This window comes from Microtus oregoni, unplaced genomic scaffold, assembly GCF_018167655.1.
Source record: "Microtus oregoni isolate MIOR12 unplaced genomic scaffold, Mior012 000035F_ref0000213, whole genome shotgun sequence".
Lineage (NCBI taxonomy): Eukaryota > Metazoa > Chordata > Mammalia > Rodentia > Cricetidae > Microtus > Microtus oregoni.
In genome coordinates, this window is record NW_024543094.1 from 13762402 (window position 1) to 13784850 (window position 22449).

General features: G+C 47.2%; 1 protein-coding gene across 7 annotated transcripts in view; it reads left to right on the top strand.

Moving 5' to 3' along the window:
- Positions 1-22449, top strand: part of Pfkfb3 (6-phosphofructo-2-kinase/fructose-2,6-biphosphatase 3) — an 85886-nt gene that overhangs the window by 37137 nt on the left and 26300 nt on the right. For 6 of the 7 annotated variants that reach the window (XM_041630750.1, XM_041630752.1, XM_041630751.1 and 3 more), the window contains exon 1: positions 21053-21474. The exons of the other annotated variant lie outside the window; for it this stretch is intronic. In XM_041630750.1, the coding sequence (XP_041486684.1) occupies positions 21399-21474 (76 nt within the window). In that variant the 5' untranslated portion in view covers positions 21053-21398. Of the gene's footprint in view, positions 1-21052; positions 21475-22449 lie in introns of those variants that run through there. 7 annotated transcript variants of the gene reach the window in all.

A 22449-nucleotide genomic window follows, 5' to 3' on the forward strand; every position in this document is an offset into this window, starting at 1 on the left:
GACGTTCTAATGGTATGTCTCTGATCATGACTCTCGGGAGGGAGGCAGGAGGTCAGGCTTTAACCAGGTGCTTTTCTCATTGCTATGGTAAGTGACAAGAGCAAAATAAGCAAGAAAGGGTTTATTCTCGCTCACAGTTGGAGGAGAGAAGGCCATGGTGAGTTGGTCATATTTCAGCAGAGGGAGGTGGAGGCTTACTATTGACTTAATTTCCGTTTTTTATTCAGTTTAGGACCTCAGTCCATGGAGATGGAGCCACTTACACTTAAGATGGTTTCCCTCCCCTGTTAAACATCCTCACAGTGTCTCCATGGTGATTCCAAAGCCAGTCAAATTGATAATGAAGCCTAGGCAACCCATCAGGGCTGCAAGGGGCAGGGGTAGGGGTGTAGTGTTGGACTGAAGACACAGATTCAGTTGGGGAATAGGAAATGTTCCAGAGATGGGTGGTGGAGATGGTTATTGCAGAAAAATGTGAATATACTCAATACCTCTTGGATGTGTGCTTAAAGATGGTTATAACAATACATGTTATGCCTGCATATTCACCCATAACAAGAATTCCAGCAAAATGGAAGATGAGTTTGGAGTCCTAGCTAAGTATGCTAGTGCATCTATAATCCCAGCACTAGGGAAGCAGAGGCAGGAGGATTGCCACAAATTCTAGGCCATCCTGGTCAATATAGTTCTTTCTAAGACAGCCAAGGCTTAATAGAGAGACTCTGTCTTAAACAAAAAACAATCAAACCAAGCAAATAAGCAAAGCCAGTCTTGGTTCTTAGTTTCTAGCTTCCACACATCTTGCTTTTGCTCCATCTTCTTCCTTCAAGGGTGTTGACTCTGGCCAGAAATCAGCCAGTCCTCACTCTTTCTCCCTCATCTTTGTGTTTCTCCATTCCCAGCACACATGCATGTGTACCTGCTCACCTCTCCCTGTGTACAGACTGAGGCTCCCAACGTCTGCACCCTGGTGGCAGGTAGGTCAGGGACTGAGGCACATGGCGAAGAAAGGAAGGGCAGGCAATGGTCAGAAACAAGCTGCTTTGTATCCAATGCTGGACAGGAGCAGGATGGGGGGGGATGGCGCAGTTGGCAGCCTGTCTGTCTTAGTGCTCCATCAGGGATAACTAGGAATCTCCTAAGGAACAGACCTTTGCTTCCCCAGGTTCTCACAGGCTAGGATTCTACGCCATGGCTCTGTGTTCCACTTGGAAGCACAGTGGGAGGAAGAGCAGTAATCGCCAGTCTGGAGCCCAGAAACTCAGCCTTGGTTGTATGATGCAACACGTAGCCCATCCGGGCCTTGTTTCTGCTATGTTTCTGCTGCCACAAGCCAAAACTGAGAGCTTTGGTCTGGGGGAGAGATGTCCATCTGACTCAACTGGATCATGCCCAAGTCGGCGTGTAGTTTGCCGTCAGGTCAGGAGTCTGGGGCCAGGGTAGGAGGACACAGGGTACAGCTGGTACCATGCATTTCCCAACTCTCCAGACACCCCACTTGCTTTGTAGCAGGTACAGCCGGTGCACTGTGGATTCTCATGGACCCGCTGGCGTCTCAGGTTCTGAGTGTGGAATTGCAGAGACCCTGCAAGCACACACACACATCCATATTCCAGACGTGTTCAGACAACCCCTTGCTTAGGAGACTGTGTCCTTCCTAGCCATACCTACATTTCCTCTTGGGGATTTCCAGTAGGGCTGGCAGCGGGCAGTTTCTCGGGAAACTCCCAAGGAACTTAGTACCCTAAGAATGTGTCTAGTCTTCTCACAGGTCAACTCAGTTTTAGTTCTCAAAATCAAACCAAAAAGAAAAACATTTTTCCTTTTCAGACAGAATCTCTCGTAGCTTAGGGTGGCCTTGAGCTGAACATGACTGAGGGTGGCTTACAGGTCTGGACCACCATGCCTGATTTGTACGGTGGGGATTGAACGCAGTACTTTGTGCCTGCTAAGAAGTACTTCATAAACTGATTCATACCTCCTGCCCACCTTGTTTGGATTTTTGAAACAGGGTCTTATTATGTAGCCCAGGCTGTCCTTCAACTCACAGCAATCTTCCTGCCTCAGCCTACTGGTGTGCACCTGGAGTGCACCAACCACCTGGATAGCTCTCAACATATTGAGACTAGAACAGCATCAAATGTGATTAAATAGCCAGGAGGCCAAAGTCTTGCTTCCTGCAGGTCTCTTGTGACAACTCAGATGACTGGAGATCACCTACGGCTTTGGGGGTGATCTGTGGACACATCACCATCAGCAGCCTACAAGGCCTCTCAGTTCTTTCCATACTTCCGTTGAGTCTGCTAGTGTTTGGGAGAGGATTATGGAGACAACTGCTAGCCCCCTCAGTAATCCACTCCAGAGGCATCCAGGTAGGCTGCTCCTCAGGTGGCAGGCACGTCTGCTTTCTTAAGTGGTATGTGGGGCTTTCTCCCAAGATGTTTATCAGTCGGAGATGATTTAACAGGAGTGGGGCTCAGGTTGTTTTCTGAAAGCATTCGTTGACCAAGATTGGAGAGCAACGGGGTGGCTCCGTGGTGAAGCTCTTTGCCTAGCAGGTGCAAGGCCTTGGATTTCAACTCCAACACTGGAAAACAAAACAATAACAACAACAGCAAAATCTAAGTCAAAATATGGTAAAAATGACCATAATTACATACACTTGTAATTCATCGTGTGTGTGTGTGTGTGTGTGTGTGAGGGGGGTGTACCTGTGTGTATAGGTGTGTATAGGAGTGTGTATTGTATGTGCAGGTGCACCTGGCTCAGTCACTCTGCTTTATTCCCTAGATATCTGGTCTCTCACTGAACCTGGAGGCAGCGAGCCCCAGTGGTCCTGTCTCTACCCCCCGTCACTGTTTTGACTACACTCTGCTTTTTATGTGGATACTGGGATTTGATCTCACATCCCCAGGCTGACTCAGCAAGTGCTCTTGTCCGCTGCACCATTTCCCTAGTTCCCACATTTATAATTCAAATTGGGAGGCTGAGTCAGAAAGATCAGTAGTTTGAGGCCAGCCTGAGGTACATGGTGAGCTCCAGACCAGCCAGGGACTACATAGCTAAAACGTGCCTGAATACAAATGCCAATTCAATAGTCTTTTAGATTTTAAAGTAATTTTTCATCTTAAAGTAAACAACAAACAAAAGTCCCTCATGTGCATACAAAACAGCCCAGAGAACTGGGAAGGATGAAATACAGAAGTAGAAGCCAGCACAGGGGTGGGGCAGTGGCTCCTATGCTTTCTGTGGTCTTCTCTATCATCTGTCTGTTGTCACTGGACCTATGGTGGGTTTCAGAGCTCAGCTAAGAAGCTGCATGGTGATGGGTGGCGGTGGTGCATGCCTTTAATCCCAGCACTTGGAAGGCAGAGGCATATCAATTTCTCGAAGTTCAAAGCCAGTTCTTTCTAAGACAGCCAGAGCTCTTATACAGAGAAACCCTGCCTCGAAAAACCAAACCCTCCCTGAACAAAAAAAGGCAACAAACAAACAAACGAACAAAAAACAAACCCCAAACCGAAGCTACATGATGTGCACTGGTGGTGACCCATGTTCACTATCTCAGTACTTCAGAGGTGGATGGAGGAGGACCAGGAATTCAAGTCTAACTTTGTCTGTATAGCTGTGTAGTGAATATAAGTTCACTGTCTGAAAAAGAAAGTAATCCCTAAGCCAACAAAATAGATGATTTGGTAAAGGCTTTTGCCCTCAAGCCTGACTACCTGAGTTCAATCCCTAGAATCTACTTGGTGAAAGGAGACAATGGTTCTAGAAAGTTGCCCTCTGACTTGTGCAATATGGACTGTGGTGGTCACTCCCCAGCCCCAACAACTCCCTTAGCTCATTCTTGCTTCCTTGTACTACATCAACAGTGCCTTCCTTCCTTTCTCCAGTTGTGAATTGATTAGTTTATTCATTCTTGAGTCTCAACACTGTAGCCCAGGCTGGTCCCAGAATCTAGTATGTAGTCGAGGCTGGGTTCTAGATCACTGTGTAGCTGAAGATGACCTTGAACTTCTGGTCTTCCTGACTCTACCTGTCCAGTGCTGAGATGATAGACAGGTGTAAACCATCACGTCCAGTTGATGCAGTACTGGAGAGTGAACCCAAGGCTTCAAGCCTGCCGGACAAACATCCTACAAACTGAGCCACCTCCCCAGCCCCATTGCCTTTGGTTTTTATTTTGTTTTAGTTTTTGAAACAGGGTCTTACTCTGTAGCCCAGGCTGAACCAGAACTCAGTGTGTCGTCCAAGGTGGCCTTTGACAGTTCTCTTGCCTCAGCCTTTGGAGTGCTGAGATTTCCAGCATACACCACTTGGTATCTGGCTAAAAGACTTTCCTTCCTTCCTTCCTTCCTTCCTTCCTTCCTTCCTTCCTTCCTTCCTTCTACACACACACACACACACACACACACAAATAAAAATAACAGATCAATAAGACAAAAAGTGCCCAAATGAAGCAAAATGAGACAAAAGTCTACAAACATACCACTGACTTCATTTTTCCCCCTTTGGTTTTTCAAGACAGGGTTTCTCTGTGTATCCCTGGCTGTCCTGGGACTGTAAACCAGGCTGACCTCAAATTCAGAGATTCACCTGCTCCTGCCTCCCTAGTGCTGGGATTAAAGGTGTGTGCCACCCCCACCCAACATCACTGAGTTCATTTTGTGTTGGCCAATTACTTCTCGGCAATGGGCCTGCCCTGAAGTGTGGCTAATGTACCCAGCAAGAGTCCATAGGAAGAAACGGATTTTTCCTTTGCCAGTGGGTATCAGTTGCATATAGTTTCTTGGTTAGGGGCGGGGACCCCTCTCTGGGCTGGGACCCCGCCTGTCTTCAACCTCTGCAGACCTTGTGAGAGCTGCCCCAGTCTCTGTGAGTGCACATGCGCATCGGTCCTCTTGTGTCTGGGAGATTCTGCTTCTCTGGAGTGGAGTCACCCATCACCTCTGGCTCTTAGCATCTTTCTACATCCTCTTCTAGGTAGATCTTGAGCCCCGAGGGAGGCTCTGATAACAACATCCCATTTAGGACTGAGTGTTCCAAAATCCTTCAGTCTCTTTACATTTTTCAGTCACTGGTGTCTGTTAGTTCCCATCTACTGCATGAAGCGCCTCTGATGGGGGCTGAGTGAGGCAGTGCTCTATGGGTATAGCACTATGTCACTAGGAGCCTTTATTGCTGTGTTTCTTTAGCAGAGTATTGGGCTCCCCCTCCAAACCCCTGGCCTATCTAGTTGTAGGTTCTTGGGTACTGGAGCAGGGTCAGATATGGGTTCCATCTTGTGGAGTGAGCCTTAAAAAGACTTTCTTTTGGTGTTTGTTAAACACTGTCTTATAAGAAAGTGATACTGAAAGAGACTGCGAGCGTTATTCACTCAGCATCCATTCTCTTCCTCTTCCGCAGTAGAAGAATTCTGGGCAGTGGACCAGCTAAGAGGTGACTTTTGTTCCCTTATTTGCAGATAGGTGTGGGCTGTGACTCAGTCTGGCCTGGGAATTGAATGTGAAAGCGTTTCATGGATTTGGGGAGAATTGCCATCACATGAAGGAGCAAGTGCTTTATCTTTGTCTTCTTCTGCTTCCTCTGATGGCCAGATGGCCTGTCATGTATGCTACCCAGTGTTACGGTGTGGTCTGATGGTCAGTGGATGGTGGGATAGGGCAAGTTTCCTGCCACTGTGGTAGAAGGAGACATCACCAGTTTCACTCATCGAAGGTCTTTTATTTATTGCTGCCAGCAAATGCCAAGTCCAATTAAGTGTATTAATCGTTATCTGTCACATTTTGTTTTTAGTGTTAAGAAATGATCCCATGCTAACCAGCTGCTCTAACATTAAGCTATAGACTCAATTGTTTCGTTCTGTTTTTTTGTTGTTGTTATCATTGTTGTTGTTTTTTAAATATTTATTTATTTATTATGTATATAATATTCTTTCTGCGTGTATGCCTGAAGGCCAGAAGAGGGCACCAGACCTCATTACAGATGGTTGTGAGCCACCATATGGTTGCTGGGAATTGAACTCAGGACCTTTGGAAGAGCAGGCAATGCTCTTAACTGCTGAGCCATCTCTCCAGCCCTGTTTTGTTTTTCTTAAACATCGTCTCCTGTAGCCCAGATTAGCCTTGACTTCCTGATTCTTAGGCCTGGAATTCTGAGTGCTGAAATTACAGACCTGCACCACCATACGGTGCTGGAAACAGGACTCTGGGGCTTTGTGTATGCAATCGAGCACTCTACCAGTTGAAATACAGCCCTGGTCTTGTTTGGTTTTGATTTAGACATAGCTATCTTGAAACTTACTCCTAAGCCCAGGATGAATTTAAATTCTGTTCTACTTGCATTTCTGTTGTTGCTATACAATATCTTGACCAAAGAGCAACTTAAAGAAGGAAGGGTTTCTTTGGCTTATGGGGCCAGGTTACAGTTAATCATTGCGAGGGAAGTTAAGGCAAGAATTAAAGCTTCGTATCCACAGCCAAGAGCAGAGAGAATAAGTGAGCAGATCCTTGCTTGCTCTCAGCTGGATTGCTCCTGTCTTGCATTGTTATGGACCCTCTGTGTGGGGGATTGGTGCAGCCCACAAAGGGGCTGCATCTTCCTCTGTTCATTAACAATCAGTCAGTCCCCCCAGTCATACCCAGGCAAACCTGATCTAGATAATTCCTAGAACTCTCCCCCCAGATGGTTCTAAGTTCTGTCTGTTTGACAGTTTAAACTAAGCAGCACAAGCTCATAGCAATCCTTCTGTCGCAGCCTACCAAGTGCTGAGATGACAGGCATGTGCCTGGGATCACAGGCTTCATCAGAGAGATCTCTGTTTATTGTTTATTCGTGAGCCAAAAGAATTCTGACTAGATGGAGGGTATTCCAAGTGGAGGAAGAGCCTTTTGAGGGGAATATCAGTGGAGCTTCTGACATTTTGTGATCCACGTGAACTTTAACATTTTCAAATTTTGACTTTCCATTTTGTAATAATTTCAGATTTACTGAAAATGTTGCAAAACAGGGCTAAGTATTTCCACTAGCCTTTACCCAGATTCTACAAATATTAGCACGCTGCTCTTACTTTTTGATGTTGTCTGTCTTTTTGTCTGTACACCTGTCCTCTGCCTCTAAACATTTCCGAGCATATTTCTTCAGAACAAGGAGAGGGTTGAGCATGGGAGCTCACACCTGAAATCCCATCACTTTGGAGTTTGAAGATAGGTAAGATTGCCGAGAGTTCAATGCCAGCCTGATCTATGTGCTGGGTTCTAGGCCAGCCCAGGCTATAAAGTAAGATCCCGTCTCACAAAACCAAAACTGAAATCCAAAACCAAAAGTGAGACCAAGCAAAAACAAATAAAAACCAGGAAATGACTTCACCCAGAGCCCTTATCTCACAGGTAGACTGCTGAAGTTTCCGGTGTCAGATCATTGTTCTGTGTTTATAGAAGGCAAACACATTTCAGCAGATGTGGGACTTCTATCCAGGATCATGCTTTTGGGGACCTTGCGTCTTCTTGCAGAACTATCTTTCCTCCCTTGTGTGTGTGTCTCACACCCTTCGTTGGATTTGAAGAGTATTGCTATATGTTTTTAAAAGTAATTTTCAAAGTCTTATTTTGTGGTGAAAACATGTGACACAGAGTGTCCCCTTTAACATTTCCAAGTGTTCGTGTCAGTGGGCTTGAGTATATTTACCTCATTGTGCAGAGGAGTTTCAGATTGTTCTCATCTTGCAAAACTGAGAGTCTCCCTTCATTTTCCCTCCTCTCTCAGATCCTGGCATTCTTCATTCTAGTCTATCTTTTGCCTTAATGAATCAAACTGCTTAAATATCTCAGATAAGTGGAATCATACACACACACACACACACACACAGGCACATACACACTTGTGATTAGCTTATTTTGCTTAGCCTACTATTCTGGATGCTTATCTATATTCTTTTGTGGGATGAGTAATGTCCAACACTCTCCACGTATCATGTCTTATTTGTTTATTCATCCTTCAGTGAATACTAGCTGTCTCTGCCTCTTTGCTATTCATATATAAGAGCTGTGTAATGGTGCTTTGAAAACGAATGTGCAAATAGCAAATACCTTTCTCCCAGCCTCCTTCCTTTCTTCCCTCCCTCCCTCCCTCCCTCCCTCCCTCCCTCCCTCCCCTTCCTTGAGGTCAAACCAAGGGCTGTGTACTTACTAGGTAAGTGTTCTCCCACTGGGACACATCCCACCTCCATTCTTTTTGTTGTGTGTGGTGGATTGTATCCTTGGACGCTGAGCCAGAATATGATTTTCTTCCTTAGGTTGTTTTCGTCCTGTTGCTTTTGGTAACAGGAAAACAGCTAAATCAGGGAATGTGATTCCAGCACTTGGAAAGTGGAGGCAAGATGATCTGGAGTTCAAGGCCAACCTTGGCTATGTGATGAGATCTTGTCCAAGAAAGCTAAAATAAAATTTAAAAATTAGACATGGAAACTGTGCTATTTCTATGTGCGGTTTGAACCCCATGTCTCCCTCTGTGAATTCCTACCTACTAGTAAGGATGGCTTCAGTCATTGCTTTTCAAAGGACTTGTCAAAGGAAGGTCTTGCCCAGTGACTTCTGTACCGACTACCAAGTAGTCAGTTGTGTTACTGTTGTGTGTAAATCTACAGTTTCCTACTAAAGCTCCCGTGTTAACAGCTTTTTCCAGATGATTGGAACTGAGGGCTCTGACACTATCAATAGAATAGATTCAGAATCCATTAATGGGAAATTAGGAGGTAGGGCCGGGTAGGAGGAAGGAGATCATGGGGAATAATGTCTAATCTTATCTCCAATCCCCATAGTATCTCTGTCTCTCTGATCTCTCTGTGTCCGTTTGTCACTCTCTTTGTCTCCTTTCTATCAGTTGTGGGCTGAACCGTCCTGCTACCCTGTATCTTTTCACTCCCGACACTGTCTCATTAGGACCAGCGGGTCCTATTAGGCAACGGGTCTGGCTGATCTGGAAACAGAAGCTAAAATAAGCCCTCCCCTTTTGTGTTGTTTGTGTCTGGTGTTTTGCCACAGAGATGCAAAGTGGCGAACACAGTCACTGCGTGCCCAGTCCGCAGTTTTATATCTGGACTCACTCTGGATTGCACTCATGGATTCCAAGACAAAAGAATTCTTGAGAGCAGAGATTTGTCTTGTTCAGGTCCTAGAACTGGTGAGAGGTTGAGATTCCCTCATTTGCAGGACTGGTTGGAGACCGGCTGCTTTGACTTCCAGCTGTTGTATTTGTGATGTGGGTGTCACGGTGATGGTGATAGGGTAGATGCTTGACATCTCTCCAGCCCACTGCTGCTCCTCTCCCAAATACAGTTTTCTTTGTACCGTCTAGCTAGCACTTCCTTTCTGGTCATGGCACAAAACAATGGGCACAACTCCTTGGGGCTGGTGATATAGGTCATCAGGTAAAAGCACTTGATACAAGTCTGATGGCCTCAGATCAATCCCTGGAATCGGTGGTGGGAGAACAGAGCCCACTCCCAAATGTTCCTCTCTGACTTCCAGGTGCGAAAAGATAAGACCTTGAGTCTTTGTAAGAGGTTGCTATTTTAGCTATAGTCTTACTGTTTGGGGAAGTGATGTGTTGAGATAGGGTCTCACTCTGTAGCCCAGGCTAACCTGAAACTCACTGTGTAGCCCGTACCAATCCCAAACTCATTGAGATCTTTCTAACCGGCAGGATTAGAGGTGTGAGTTACCAAGTTGGCAATGTAGCCAAGGGTGACGTTGAACTTCTGATTCTCTCGTCTCTACCTTCCAATGCTAGGATCACGAGCATGTATCACCCTGGCCAGCATCTACAGGTAGAACACCAGGGCTTTGTGCATGCCAGGCAAGCACTCAACCAACTGAGTCACGTGTTTGTATCTTATATCTAGTTTTTTTATCTGTTTCTCACAGGGAACAACCTGATAGCTCTGCTCTGGAGAGATACTGATTTTTTTTTAACACTCTCTTTAAAAGTCATCATCAGGATTGAACGGGCTCTTTCTTATCTCTAGCTGCTCCAGACTGTCCCAAGCCCTACTCTCTACTCTAAACATTACGCATTAATACAACCCAGCTGGAGTCGGTTTTCCAACATCTAGTTAGTTTTGCTTTCCAAAACCTGCAGGTTTTTTTTTCTTCATGATCCAGCTCTATTTTTAGGCTGTTTTCCATTGGGAGAAGTAAGAATTGTACAGGGGGAAGAGCAGGGGAAGGGCGCCAGCCCTGTTTGTCAGCTGGGAGTTGCGCCACAGCACGTGTTTGCGCCACAGGCACAGGCAGGCAGGCCTTGCGACACTGCCCTCCACTGCTCTCTCACTGCCAGTCCCTCTGAGCAGTGCTGGAACTCACTTTTCCCTACTCAGCAGAAGGTGGGCTGTTTTGCAGGTCATGGTTTCCCCAAGCCTGGTAACGTTAGCAACTTTAATAGACTTGACTGTGACTTCCCCCACCCCAGTCTGCACTCATGCACCGAGAGTGAGAATGTGTGTGTGTGTGTGTGTGTGTGTGTGTGTGTGTGTGTAGGTCAGAAGGCAACTTCTGGAGTTGGTTCTCCCAGCACAGATTCAGGACCAGGAGCATAGAGCCAGTGCTCTCACCAGCCAGGTGTCACCTGCTGGCTGAGCTGTCTCACTAACCTGGTATCAGGCATAGTTTCTTCTTTGCTCTTCCATGCCTGCTGGCCAAGCTGGATCATAATCGTAAAGTATCTTAACCTGCAAGACTTAGTACTTGGAATTGTTTCCCCTTCTCCTTCTCATTGTAGCTTCCTTCTTCCCTGCCTTTTCCTCTTCTTTCTGAAGGCAAAGTCCCACTGTAGCCCAGACTGGCCTGGAACTCACAGTGACCCTCTTGCCTCAGCCTCTCAAATTCTGGGGTTACAAGCATAAGACACCACACATACCTATAATTGCTTTCCGTTGCAGCAGAATTTTTATTGTTATTGCTTTGAGAAAGGGTCTCATGTAGCCCTGCCTGGCCTCAAATTCACTGTGTTGTCTTGTCTTGGTCAGTGTTCTGTAACTGTGAAGAAATACTATGACCATAGCAACTCTTATAAGAGAGAGTATTTAATTGGGGCTGGCTTACAGTTCCAGAGGTTTAGTCCATTATTATCGTGGCAAAAGCATGGCAGCACACAGGCAGACATGGTGCTAGAGAAGTAGCTGAGAGTCCTACAGCTGGATCCACAAGCAAAAGAGAGAGCCACTGGGCCTTGCTTAAGGTTTTGGCACCTCAAAGCCCACCCCTCCAAAGGCCACACCTCCTAGTTCTTCTCAAGTAGTGCCACTCCCTGATGACTAAGCATTCAAATACATGAGCCTATGCGGGGGCATCCTTATTCAAACCACCAGTCCTTGATCTTCTGATCCTGACCTTTTCAAGTACTGGAATTACGGTGTGTGCCTGCTGCCTGGGGAGTCTTGCCACATAGTTCAGCCTGGCCTTGAATTCACTATTCTCTTGCCTCAGCCTCCTGCATGCTAGGATTACAGACACTCACCATCATGCCTAGATATCATTGTTGTTTTTTGCATCATGGTCTCCTGTAACCCTGGTTAGCTTTAAGCTTACTGTACAGCTAAGGGTGGCCTTAGACTCCTGATCCTCCTGCCCTCACCTCCCCAGTACTGAGATTACAAGGCATACCCTACATCTTCTTTATATGGTGCTGGGGGTTGCAACTAGGGCTTTCTGCATGTTAGATAAGCACTCTGCCAACTGAAGCACACCCTCAAACTTGGTTGCCCACCTTGTGAGCCATGCCCCATGTGCACCTCTTAGAGTCCTCTCTGACCATCTCTTTTTTAAGCTTGCTCTTAGAGGGGAAGACTAGGGGAAGAGTCACAGATTGTCTTAGAAGATCTACCTCAAACTCCCCAACTAGTACCCACCCTTCACTCTGTCCTGGTGTTGGGTGGAAAAACTTTTCCTGAGGAGACGCAATACACAAATTTTTACCCCAGATAAAGAACTTCCCCATAATAAACCAAAGTACTGATCCCACCAAAGTCCAACTTGGTGAACTAATGAGTTATATTGGGGTTACTTACAGGAACGTGGGGGAGGGGTTACAGGAACAGAAACAAGTTAAAAACAGCAGCATCACTAAGGTCCACCCCAGCGTGGGTTACAGCTCACAAAGCTGAGAACCTGGAGCACACTGCACAGCCTGCAGGCAGCTCGACAAACTGGAGAGTGTTCTTTTCAGGTACTTAGTTGGTCTAAATCGTTTTTTAGGAAGCTTGGCTGGTTTCTGCTTCTTCCAGGCAACTGGTCTGGTTTCTTTCTGAGTCTTCTTTGCAGATTTTTCTCCTCTCAGAGTCTTGTTTATTTATTTATTTATTTATTTATTTATTTATTTATTTATGCAGCACAGCTTGTCTGAGAACCTTCTTTGCAGTTGGGCTCTGTTTCCTCTGGTATCCGATGGGTTTCAGGGAGTCTTGAAGGTATTGTTTTAGTTGTTTCTCTGCCTGCTGAAGGAGCTCCTCTGCAGGACTGGATGTTTTCACCTTGGTGGAAACTGTCACACAGCACCTGGATTTTTCCAGGTGTAGCATCAACATCGATGCAAACTCCACCCACCCACCCACCTACCCACCCACCCACGTCCATACATGTCCTTTGGAAAAACCAATGCTGTGGTCAACACATGCAGTCACCATCACACAGTGTTTGTTTATCTGAAGTCAGGCTCGAACTCCTGACCCTCGTGATTTCACTATGGAATGCTGACATTACAGATGTGTGCCACCACCCCTGGCACCACGGAATTCTTCACTAACATCCTGTCAAAGTCCAACCTCTCAGTGTCAGAATCCACACAACTATGTGCTTTCTCCCTGGGGTTTAAACAAAATGAGTTATCACTCATTGACAAACACGAAATAATTTTAGCTGTTACCAAGGCATGGTAGTGCGTGCCTTTGATGCCAGCCCTCAGGAGGCAGAAGTAGGCGGAGTTCCAGGCCAGCCTGGTCTACATAGTCAGACCCTGTCAAAAATATAAAGGGAAACACCATAAATGTGTGTCTTTGTTTGAAATAACTAGAGACTCACAAGTGTTTGCAGAACATATGAAGTACCATGACCTTTTTGTGTTCACCTTCTTCTGATTGAGACATCTTATGTAGCTCTAGTATAATATCAAAGTGAAATTGACCTTGGCCTAGTACTGCTATTTGAATTGTAGAACATTGCATTTTGGAAAATCATGAATATTCTGAAGGTATAATACCTTTGTTTTCAGGGGGCAACAGTTCAAGACAGCGTTTCTCTGTATAGTCGCTGGCCTAGAACTTAGAGATCCTCCTGCCTCTGCCTCCCAAGTGCTTAAAGACATCAAAGGCATACTCCACCACCTAGCTAACCCTTGTTAACACAGATCTCTGTGTCTTGATGGGCTGAAGAGGCTGGCAGAGGGTTTAAAAACATTCTCAGTGATGTATGAAGGAGCACACACAACACCTACAGAAAGCTTTAGTAGCATGGACTACGCAGAATGTCATTAAAAAAGACAGGATCCTGCCTGGCATAGTGGTCCGTGTCTGTCATTACAACAATTCAGGGGGCTGAGACAGGACCTTGAATTCAAGGCTAGTCTGTGCTGCATCTCACGAGCTAATTTCAAAATGTAAAACAATGCCCAGGCCCTGGGGATGTAGCTCAGTTGGTAGAGAGTTCGTGTTCTGTGCATGAAGTCTTGGATTCAGCCTTAAGCACCACCTAAACTAGACATGGAGGCATATGCCTGTAATCCTTGTACTTAGGAGGTAGTGGCAGTAGAACCAGGAGTCCTGTGTCAGGGCTGGAGATGGCTCAGTGGTAAAGTGGTTAAGGGTTCCTAGTACCCCTCTATATAACTATTTTTTTAAAAATATTTTATTTATTTATTATGTATACAATATTCTGTTTGTGTGTATGCCTGCAGGCCAGAAGAGGGCACCAGACCTCATTACAGATGGTTGTGAGCCACCATGTGGTTACTGGGAATTGAACTCAGGACCTTTGGAAGAGCAGGCAATGCTCTTAACTTCTGAGCCATCTTTCCAGCCCACCTGTATATAACTAACAGCCATCTGTGACTCCAGTTCCAGGGGACCCAGCACCTTTTTTGAACTCTGTGGTTACTATGTACATTGATGCACAGCCATACATGCAGGCAAAATACTCATAAACATAAATTAAGAAAGGAGAGAGAAGGGGGGGTCGTTCATTCAGTGTCATCCTTAGGATATAGAGAGAGTTCAAGGCCAGCCCAGTCTATAGGAGCCTTCTCGAAGAACTCCAAATAAGTAAATGAATAACAGTATAGCAGAGAGGTGTGAAGTGTGGGCAAAGACCTGTAAACCAGCGCTCAGAAAGCCAAGGCAGGAGAAGAGTGAGATTCATGCTTGCTTGAGCGACATAGTGAGATACAGTCTCACAAAACAAGAATATTTAGGCCGGAGAGTTGGCTCAAGGGTTAAGAGCACTTGTTGTTCTTACAGAGGATATGGGTTCAGTTTTCGGAACCCACAGGGTGGCTCACAGCTATCTGTAACGCGGTCACAGGGGATCCATAGCCTTCTTCTAACCTTAAAGGGCAATAGGAGCACATATGGTGCATAACATGCATGCATACAGACATACATATGTACATACATACAAGGAACTCATATATATAAAATAATCTAAAACCTTTTATAGAATATCAACAACAAAAAATTAAAAACACCACCAAAATAAAACAAATATAAACAACAAAAGCCAGGCATAGAGGCTCTTATAATTTTAGCACTTGGAAAGTTGGGGCAGGAGGATCAGCATGGCCTGGATTACAGAGTAAGAACTGTCACAAATAACAACAAAGCAAACACTCAAAAAAAAAAAAGAGCAAACAACCAACAGCCCTCTCCCAAATAACCCACCCACCACCAACACCCCCCCCCCCAATAACAATAAGAACAAGGGAACATTGATTGGACCAGGAAACTTGTTGGAAGTTTGGTTGCCCCTCCTCCCCGACAGGTTGGCAAGTGCTCACCCACTGAGTGGACTTGTGTAAATTGCACAATCTGAGTTGATTCATCCACAGCCAGGATGTGACCACAGTAGACCTTCTTCATTCTCTAATAATGCAACAGCTAATCCAGATGGGAGAAAAAAGTAATGAGATGCAAAAATAAGGAATCCCTTTTTCAAAATGGATTTTTCTTTCAGTGCAGTTTTAGGTTCATGGAAAAAAAAAGATTCTTATTGCCCATCCACCTCTGTCTATGTCTCCGTGTACATTTCTCCTCTAAATGTGGTTGAAATCTTAGTGTGCTCCCCACACCCCACACACATTTTTGAAACAGGGTCTCAGAGTAGCCCATTCTGGCCTTGGACGTCCATATAGCCTAAGGAGATCTTCATCTTCTTTTCTTTTCTTTTCTTTTCTTTTCTTTTCTTTTCTGAGACAGGATCTCACTACATAACCCTGACTTTCCTGGAACTGGCTACCTAGTCCAGGCTGACCTTGAACTCACAGAGATCCAATTTTCTTTTCCTCCCAAGGGCTGGGAGTACAGGCAGATGCCACTACACGTGTAGGGAAACTTTCTGCTCCAGTCTCCCCCTCCTTGAGTGCTGGGATAACAGTAGTGGTTCCTCATGCCTGACAACTTCCAGGTTTTGAATATATTTAAGCACATAACCTATGAACTGGATTCGGGAACCTCTTATGTCATCCATGCAGCTAGCCTCCAATCTCTATTTCCATTCGTATACAAGTCACAAATATTTCTTTAATAAAAGTCACCTGGCAGGAGGAGCTCTGTAAATTTGAGGCCAGCCTGGTCTACAAAGGGGGTTCAGGACAGCCAGGGCTGTTAACATAGAAAAAAACCCCTGTCTTGAAAAACAAAGCAAACAAAAAGTCACCTCCCAAGATGAGGGGAGGTGACATAAAGGTTTGCTTTTGCTGTTTACTTGATGTCCTGCTTCACCCTCTCATACGTGGGGTCTTTCAAGCAAGCAAATAATGACACTTTGGGTCTAATTAGCAACATGAGATTGCTCACAGCCTGCCGGAGCTTGTTCCCTCCATCCTTCCTTCCCTGGGGAGTAGGTGTAGGCACCAGTGTGGTTTAAACATTTAACTCTAAGCAGTTGGTGCAAGAGCAAGGAAATAGAGTTGCTTGTTGCTGTTGTTGATAGACACAGTTTGGCAGCACTGGTAAGGGTTAGGTGACACTGGTCAGAGAATGGGAACAAAGGTCATGGAGGAAAAGTACTTCCACGGCCTTTTTGCTTAACTAGACCCGGCTCACCGACTTCACACATCGAGCTCTCCAGCAGGTGTGTGGTGGCTTGTGAGTATGAGAATATCATTTTAGGTACTTGCTATGCTAATGTCTCATTTACACGATGAGGCCTTTCTCTTCTTTCATGCCAACAGCTTAACTGGTCCAGGTGAAAGGACTGAATAACAAATAGTTCAGTCTTCCCTTGTTTAGGGTTGTTCTCAACACCCTGGGTTGTGGTAGGTCTGTAATATGACCGACCACCTGTGAAGCTCTCTGCTTCTGTGCCAAGTATGTGATCATTTTACACACGCACACACACACACACTCACAGGGCTGGAGATGTAGCTCAGTTGATGGAGTATTTGCCTAGTATGCCTAAAACCCTGGATTTGGTTCTCAACACCAAATAAACCAAGCACGATAGTTCGTGCTTGTAATTTCTTGGCTAAATATGGAGTTTAAGGGCAGCCCAGGTTATATGAGACCCTGTTTCTAAAACAGAACAAACCAGCCACAAACACACGGTCTTCCTAACTTCTTCCTTTCTTGGTCTTTGGCTTGATTCCTTGACCTTTCTAATCTCCAATCTCCCCTTTATTCCTTCCCATAAACAAGGGGTTGCAGGCTGTGGAATGTGAACTAGATTGTTCAGTAGTTTCTTTTGGCTTTCGTGGGGGTCAAGATTGTAACTTAAGAGTCCAAGGGAAATTGTCAATCAGTTCTACCAATTGGAGTCGCCTGACTTTAAGAATGCCAACCTTGAAGAATGTTCAGATTCTTGGCAGCCTCTTCTAAAGGGCTGAATTCATAATATCCACCCTGGAGATGTGAGAGTTAGTGAAGCCCCAGGGGACCACATCTGAGCTAAAGATAAGGGTGTATTAGCAGATCAGGAGGAGGCAGGAGGAAGACTAAACTGCAAGCCTAAGGAGGCATTTTTGGATGTAGTTGCAGCAGGTTGTTCCTAAGGAGTATCTATCATATTGAAGCAATTTTACCTCCCATGAGGACGCTCATTTACCCGTGCTTACAAGCTGACTGAATTCAGCTGTGTCCTTCATGTTCCATCTACACCTAGATATCTGGAATCCTATGGGGGTTAAGTCAACTTCCCCTTGCCTCTCTGGTAGCAATGGTGACTGGAGAACTTGGTCTTTGTTCTGGACACCCACTGCATTGTTGGTACCTGGGCAGGGAACATGCACCATTTGAGAATGCTTAACTGCCTCCTGCCTTGAGAGCTGACCTTAAGTCAAGAGATTTAACATCTCCTTAATCACCAGTCTGATCACAGGGGAGGGCCAGTTCAGGCTTGGCATCCACTACTGGGGTCATCCTTGCAGACTCATGGAAGTTTCCCTTGCTTCAGGCTTCTACCTGACTCTGTAAAGCCCCCCTTTTTCTGCCATCTCTTTCAGCACTGTCCTCCTCTGCCCACCCCACCAATGCGATCTTTCAAGTTCGGCCCCAAGTCTAACCAGGGTATCTCCTCTAGTTTCCCTCCCCAGGGAGATTCATGCGTTCCACCTTGGGCCCTTCCTTGTTACCTAGCTTCTCTGGGTCTGTGGATTGTAGCATGATTATCCTTTATTTTATACCTAATTATTATACCTAATATCCATTTATGAGTGAGTTTGTCTCATGTTTGTCTTTCTGGGTCTGGGTTACCTCACTCAGGATTTTTTTTTTCTAGTTCATTCATCTGCCTTCAAATTTCCTGATGTCATTGTTTCTAACAGCTGAGTAATTCTCCATTGTGTAAATGTACCACATTTTCTTTATCCATTCTTTGGTTGAGGTGGCATCTAGGCTGCTTCCAGGTCTGGCTATGACAAATAAAGCTGCTGTGAACATAGTTAAGCAAGTGTCCTTATAATATGATTGAGTATCCTTTGGGTATATGCCCAAGAGTATCGCTGAGTCCCAATTTTCTGAGAAACAGCCATATTGATTTCCAAAATTGGCTGTACGAGTTTGTGTTCCCCTTCCTCCACATACATTCCAGCACGAGCTGTCATTTGTGTTTTTGATCCTAGCCATTCCGACAGGTGTAAGATGTAATTTTAGTTGTTTTCATTTGCATTTTCCTGTTGTCGGAGGATGGTGAACATTTCTTTAAGTGATTCTCTGCCATTTGAGATGCTCTGTTGAGAATTCTGTTTAGGTCAGTACTCCATTTTTTAATTGGATGACTTAGTTCTTTGATGTCTAGTTTCTTGAGTTCTTAATCTATTTTAGAGACCAGCCTTCTGTCAGGTGTGGAGTTGGTGAAGATCTTGGTTGTCATTGGAGATCCTTCATCCAGTGACTGATGGAGGCAGATTCAGAGACCCATGACCAAACCTTGTGATAGGGGAGTCCTGCTGAGGAGAAGGGGGAGGAAGTATAGGAAAAGTGGGGTGAGGAGCGTCTCAGGAAAACAGAAACCAATAGTTGTGGCTCCTGGGAACTCATGGAATCTGAACCAATAACCAGGGAGCATTCATGGGACTGACCTGGGACCTCTGCAGATATGTGACAGGTGTGTAGCTTGTTCTGTGTGTGGGACTCCCAGCATTAGGAACAGGGGCTGTCCCTGATGCTTTGACTGGCTCTTGGGAACCTATTTCTCACGCTGGGTTGCCTTGCCCAGCATCTATACATGGGAAGGTGCTGGTCTTATGGCCGCTTGATATGCCCTGCTTTGCTGATGCCCATGGGAGGCCTGCTCCTTTCTGAGCCATTTTGGAGGAGGGGTGGATGGGGGGGTGGTGATGGGGAGGAGTGGGAGGAGAGAAGGGAGGGGATGTAAAATAAATTAATAAAAATAATAATAAAAAGAAGAAAAATAAATTTAAGCAAACGATGAAAGGTATAAATAAAGATTGATCTCTAGTGGTGCTATTCCCACCCTGTTCGCCATGAACTCCCAGCAATCTCTTCCTAAGCTTTGAAGTGAAGGAATGCCTTCTGACAACTGGACTGGCTTGTAGGTGTCTGCAGAATCTCAAGTGGGCAGCCAAGGGCATGTCACCGGCCTGTAATACCAGGCTGAGAAGGAGCAAGCTCTAGGCCGGCCTGAATTACATAGGAAAGCCCCGTCTCAAACAAAGAAAACAAAACCAGTGGGAATTTGAACATGTGTCCAGGTGCACTGTGGTTGCTGGGGAGCAGGAAAGGTGTGGGGTGTCTCCTGGCAGGGATGCACCTTCACCTATCCCCCCCCCCCGACGCCCCCGCCCCAACGTCCCGCTTCCCTCTCCGCACCCTGCAAACCCAGTGAGGGGGACCCTTCCAAGAGACACGTACACTCGATGTTTTCCTTGTCGAGTCAGTTCACTCTGATTTCAGGAGTGGAGCGGGACTCACCCTTGGGCATTCTAGGGTGTCACCTCTGGCATTTGCTCTCACTGCAGAAAAACAAGTTCAAATGCAGAACACAGACACCAGACGGTCAGCAAAGCTGTCCTGAGAGTGGGGGCAGGCTCTGAGGAGGGTGGCACGGAAGGGTGGGGTGCGGGAATGGGGGTCAGAGCCCGGAGGTCTCCAGGGTCTACTAGCCAGGTGGGCGACTCTGTGCACCAGGTCTCCTGGGCTCTCCAGGTTTCTGGAGAAGGCGGAGGTCCCGGGCGGGGCAGTCTGGGTTGGGAGCAGAGCAGCTGCGCCCGCCGCCTGGGAGCCGGCGCCCTCCCAGCAGAGCATGCAGGACGTGCGCGACGTGTGGCAGCCTCTGCGCAGACTTTTCCACTGCAGTGTGGGGTTCCGCGAGCGCCTCCAATCACAGCCCAGCTTCATCGCGACGTGTACAGCTCGCGGCTAGGCAGGGCAGGGCAGTGCTTTCTGTGCGGAGGCTTCACTCGCTATAGACACATTTAAGGTGCCATGCTTCCCCGCCAAAGGACCCCCAGACTGTTGCTAAATCAATGGCTTCTTGCAGTTCAGTGACTGCCTCTCCTGTATCGCCAGCCTATGCAAAGTGCAAATATCGGAAAAGGAAGCGGGGGCATGTTCACATCAAACTAAAAGTGGCAGTGTGTACCGGAGGAAGTGACATGAGTTTAGGATCTCGTCACCTATCGACTATAAGCCTCGGGGCTTATAGTCCGGTAGTGAAGGTGGGAATGGGCTCCACGTTTTATTCATTACTTGCAGAGATAAAGGTCTTTGAGATATGGTCTATGTTGAAAGGGAAACTGAAAATACCAACTCCTCCCCTCTACCCCAAAGTTCCGTTTCTATTGAACCTCCTTTACTTTTTTGCTCTCTCCAAGTGCCTAGTAATGCGGGACTGGGTGAGGGGTGACAGCACTGCCCAACCTTAGGTTTCTAGGGCATTCAGAAAAAAAAAGGTGCCATCCCGAAGGTGGCAGTGACAGCAGTGGCAGAGGACGTAGTGGGTGATGACGCACAGGTGTTAACAGGAGGCAGATCTGACCTGGGTTTTCTCTTGGACTGTGCCGACCCCAAAGCTTGGAACTGTGATGCTCGCTATTGGGGCCCCACTGCTTGAAAGGCCGAACTGGGAAAATGCCTTTTAAAACAGCATCTAGAGATGCCCTTAGGGGATAGGCTTAGCGAAGTAAAAGAGGGCTAGAGAGCCAGACTGGGTTGCAGGAGCCGAGCGTGCTGCCCTCGCCTGCCCGCAGAGGGCAGCAGCAGGCTATTTCTTGGCCTTGCCCACCCTTCTCTCAACGTGAAAGGGGGCTGGGACGCAAAGAATGCGGCCCGCCCCGAGGCTGACGCGCCGCGTTACCGGTCAGATCTTAAAAGGCCGGGCAGTGCGTGTGGCATCCCGATAGAGCAGAAGAGGAGCAAGTGGCAGTGCTGGGTGGCGGGAGCGCGGCTGTCACTGTGCTGGAGCATCCCTGAGCTTCTGAACAGAGCCGACCAGTCAGCCAGCATTGCGCGCCGCCGCCAGCCCGAGCCGATCTCATCCGTCTCGTGTCTCCGCTCAGGCGATCCTCCAAGACTTCGCACAAAGCACATTTTTCAAAGCAGCGCAAGGGAGCGCCCAGCCGCGTGCAGGCGGACGCACCCTTCCTGTCCTTTGTTCCGGGGGGATCTGCAACTACTCTTCTCCCCAAGTCGGAGTCTCTTCTCCTGGGGTGGCGGGTCGCCGAGTGCAGCTACGAAAATGCCTTTGGAACTGACTCAGAGCCGGGTGCAGAAGATCTGGGTGCCTGTCGATCACCGACCCTCGTTGCCCAGAAGTGAGTGCAGCTGCGCCGGGGGGCTAGATTGCAGTCAGCGCCGCGTGCAGATCCCGGCCATTGTGTGTGCAGCGGCTTTGTGCCGGTTCCCCTCTGCGGGAAGCGCACTCGTGCCGGTTGGCCGGGCGAGGCGGGGGTGGCGGCGGGCTGCGTCTCCCGGGCTGAGCTGCAGAGGCGCTGTGGTTCTGGAAACCTCCAGTGTGCCTGGCCTGGCCTGAGATCATGGAGCCAGCGCCTCCCAGAGGCTAAGACCCGGCGCCCCGACTGCACCTGGGGCTCGGCTGCTGTCGCCACCGCCCCTTTTCTTGGGCTCTCCTCAGGTTCATTCTCTCTCACTCTCCCTCCCTCCCTCGTATCTCTCTGTACCTCCGTCTATTCCCGTATTCACCCTCACTGCGGCGATTGCAGGCTCTTGGTTTCAGGGATGGTCTATGCGTTTGCTGACTACACGCTGGTGGTGTTTCACAGGTGCGCTTATTTACCCGGAGCACGGAATTTGCTGGCGGTTTGTCTTCGTGACCCACCTGTTGCTGTCGGTAAACGATTTGGGAAGGTTTCGTTCAATTCCATCCCTAGCTTGGGAAAGGTACCGCTGGAGAGACGGATGGAATTGCTCTAAGGCGATGTGTTCCTTCTAGGCAGCACGCCCAGGAGCCCATGGGGGTAGACAGAAGTGAGCTGCCTAGCGGGCATGAGGCTCAGACCACTTTTGTAGCTTGAGTTGTAAGCATGGAATCCAGTGACAAAGCCAGGAGGTGGTTTCCTGTCATCTTGGGGACACTTGAGCGCCGGACTTCAGGGTGGGCTTCTCCACTGCCACGTTTCACAGGATAGATGGTCATCACAGGACATGACAGCTCTTTTGGAGCATTGAATGCCTGAGTCACCAGCTTCCCTGCCGACCTGAGTCCAGCTTCCCCGTGGTGCAGTGTGAGACACCTCCAGCAGGTCTTCTCTGCTGGACCCGAGGGCGTT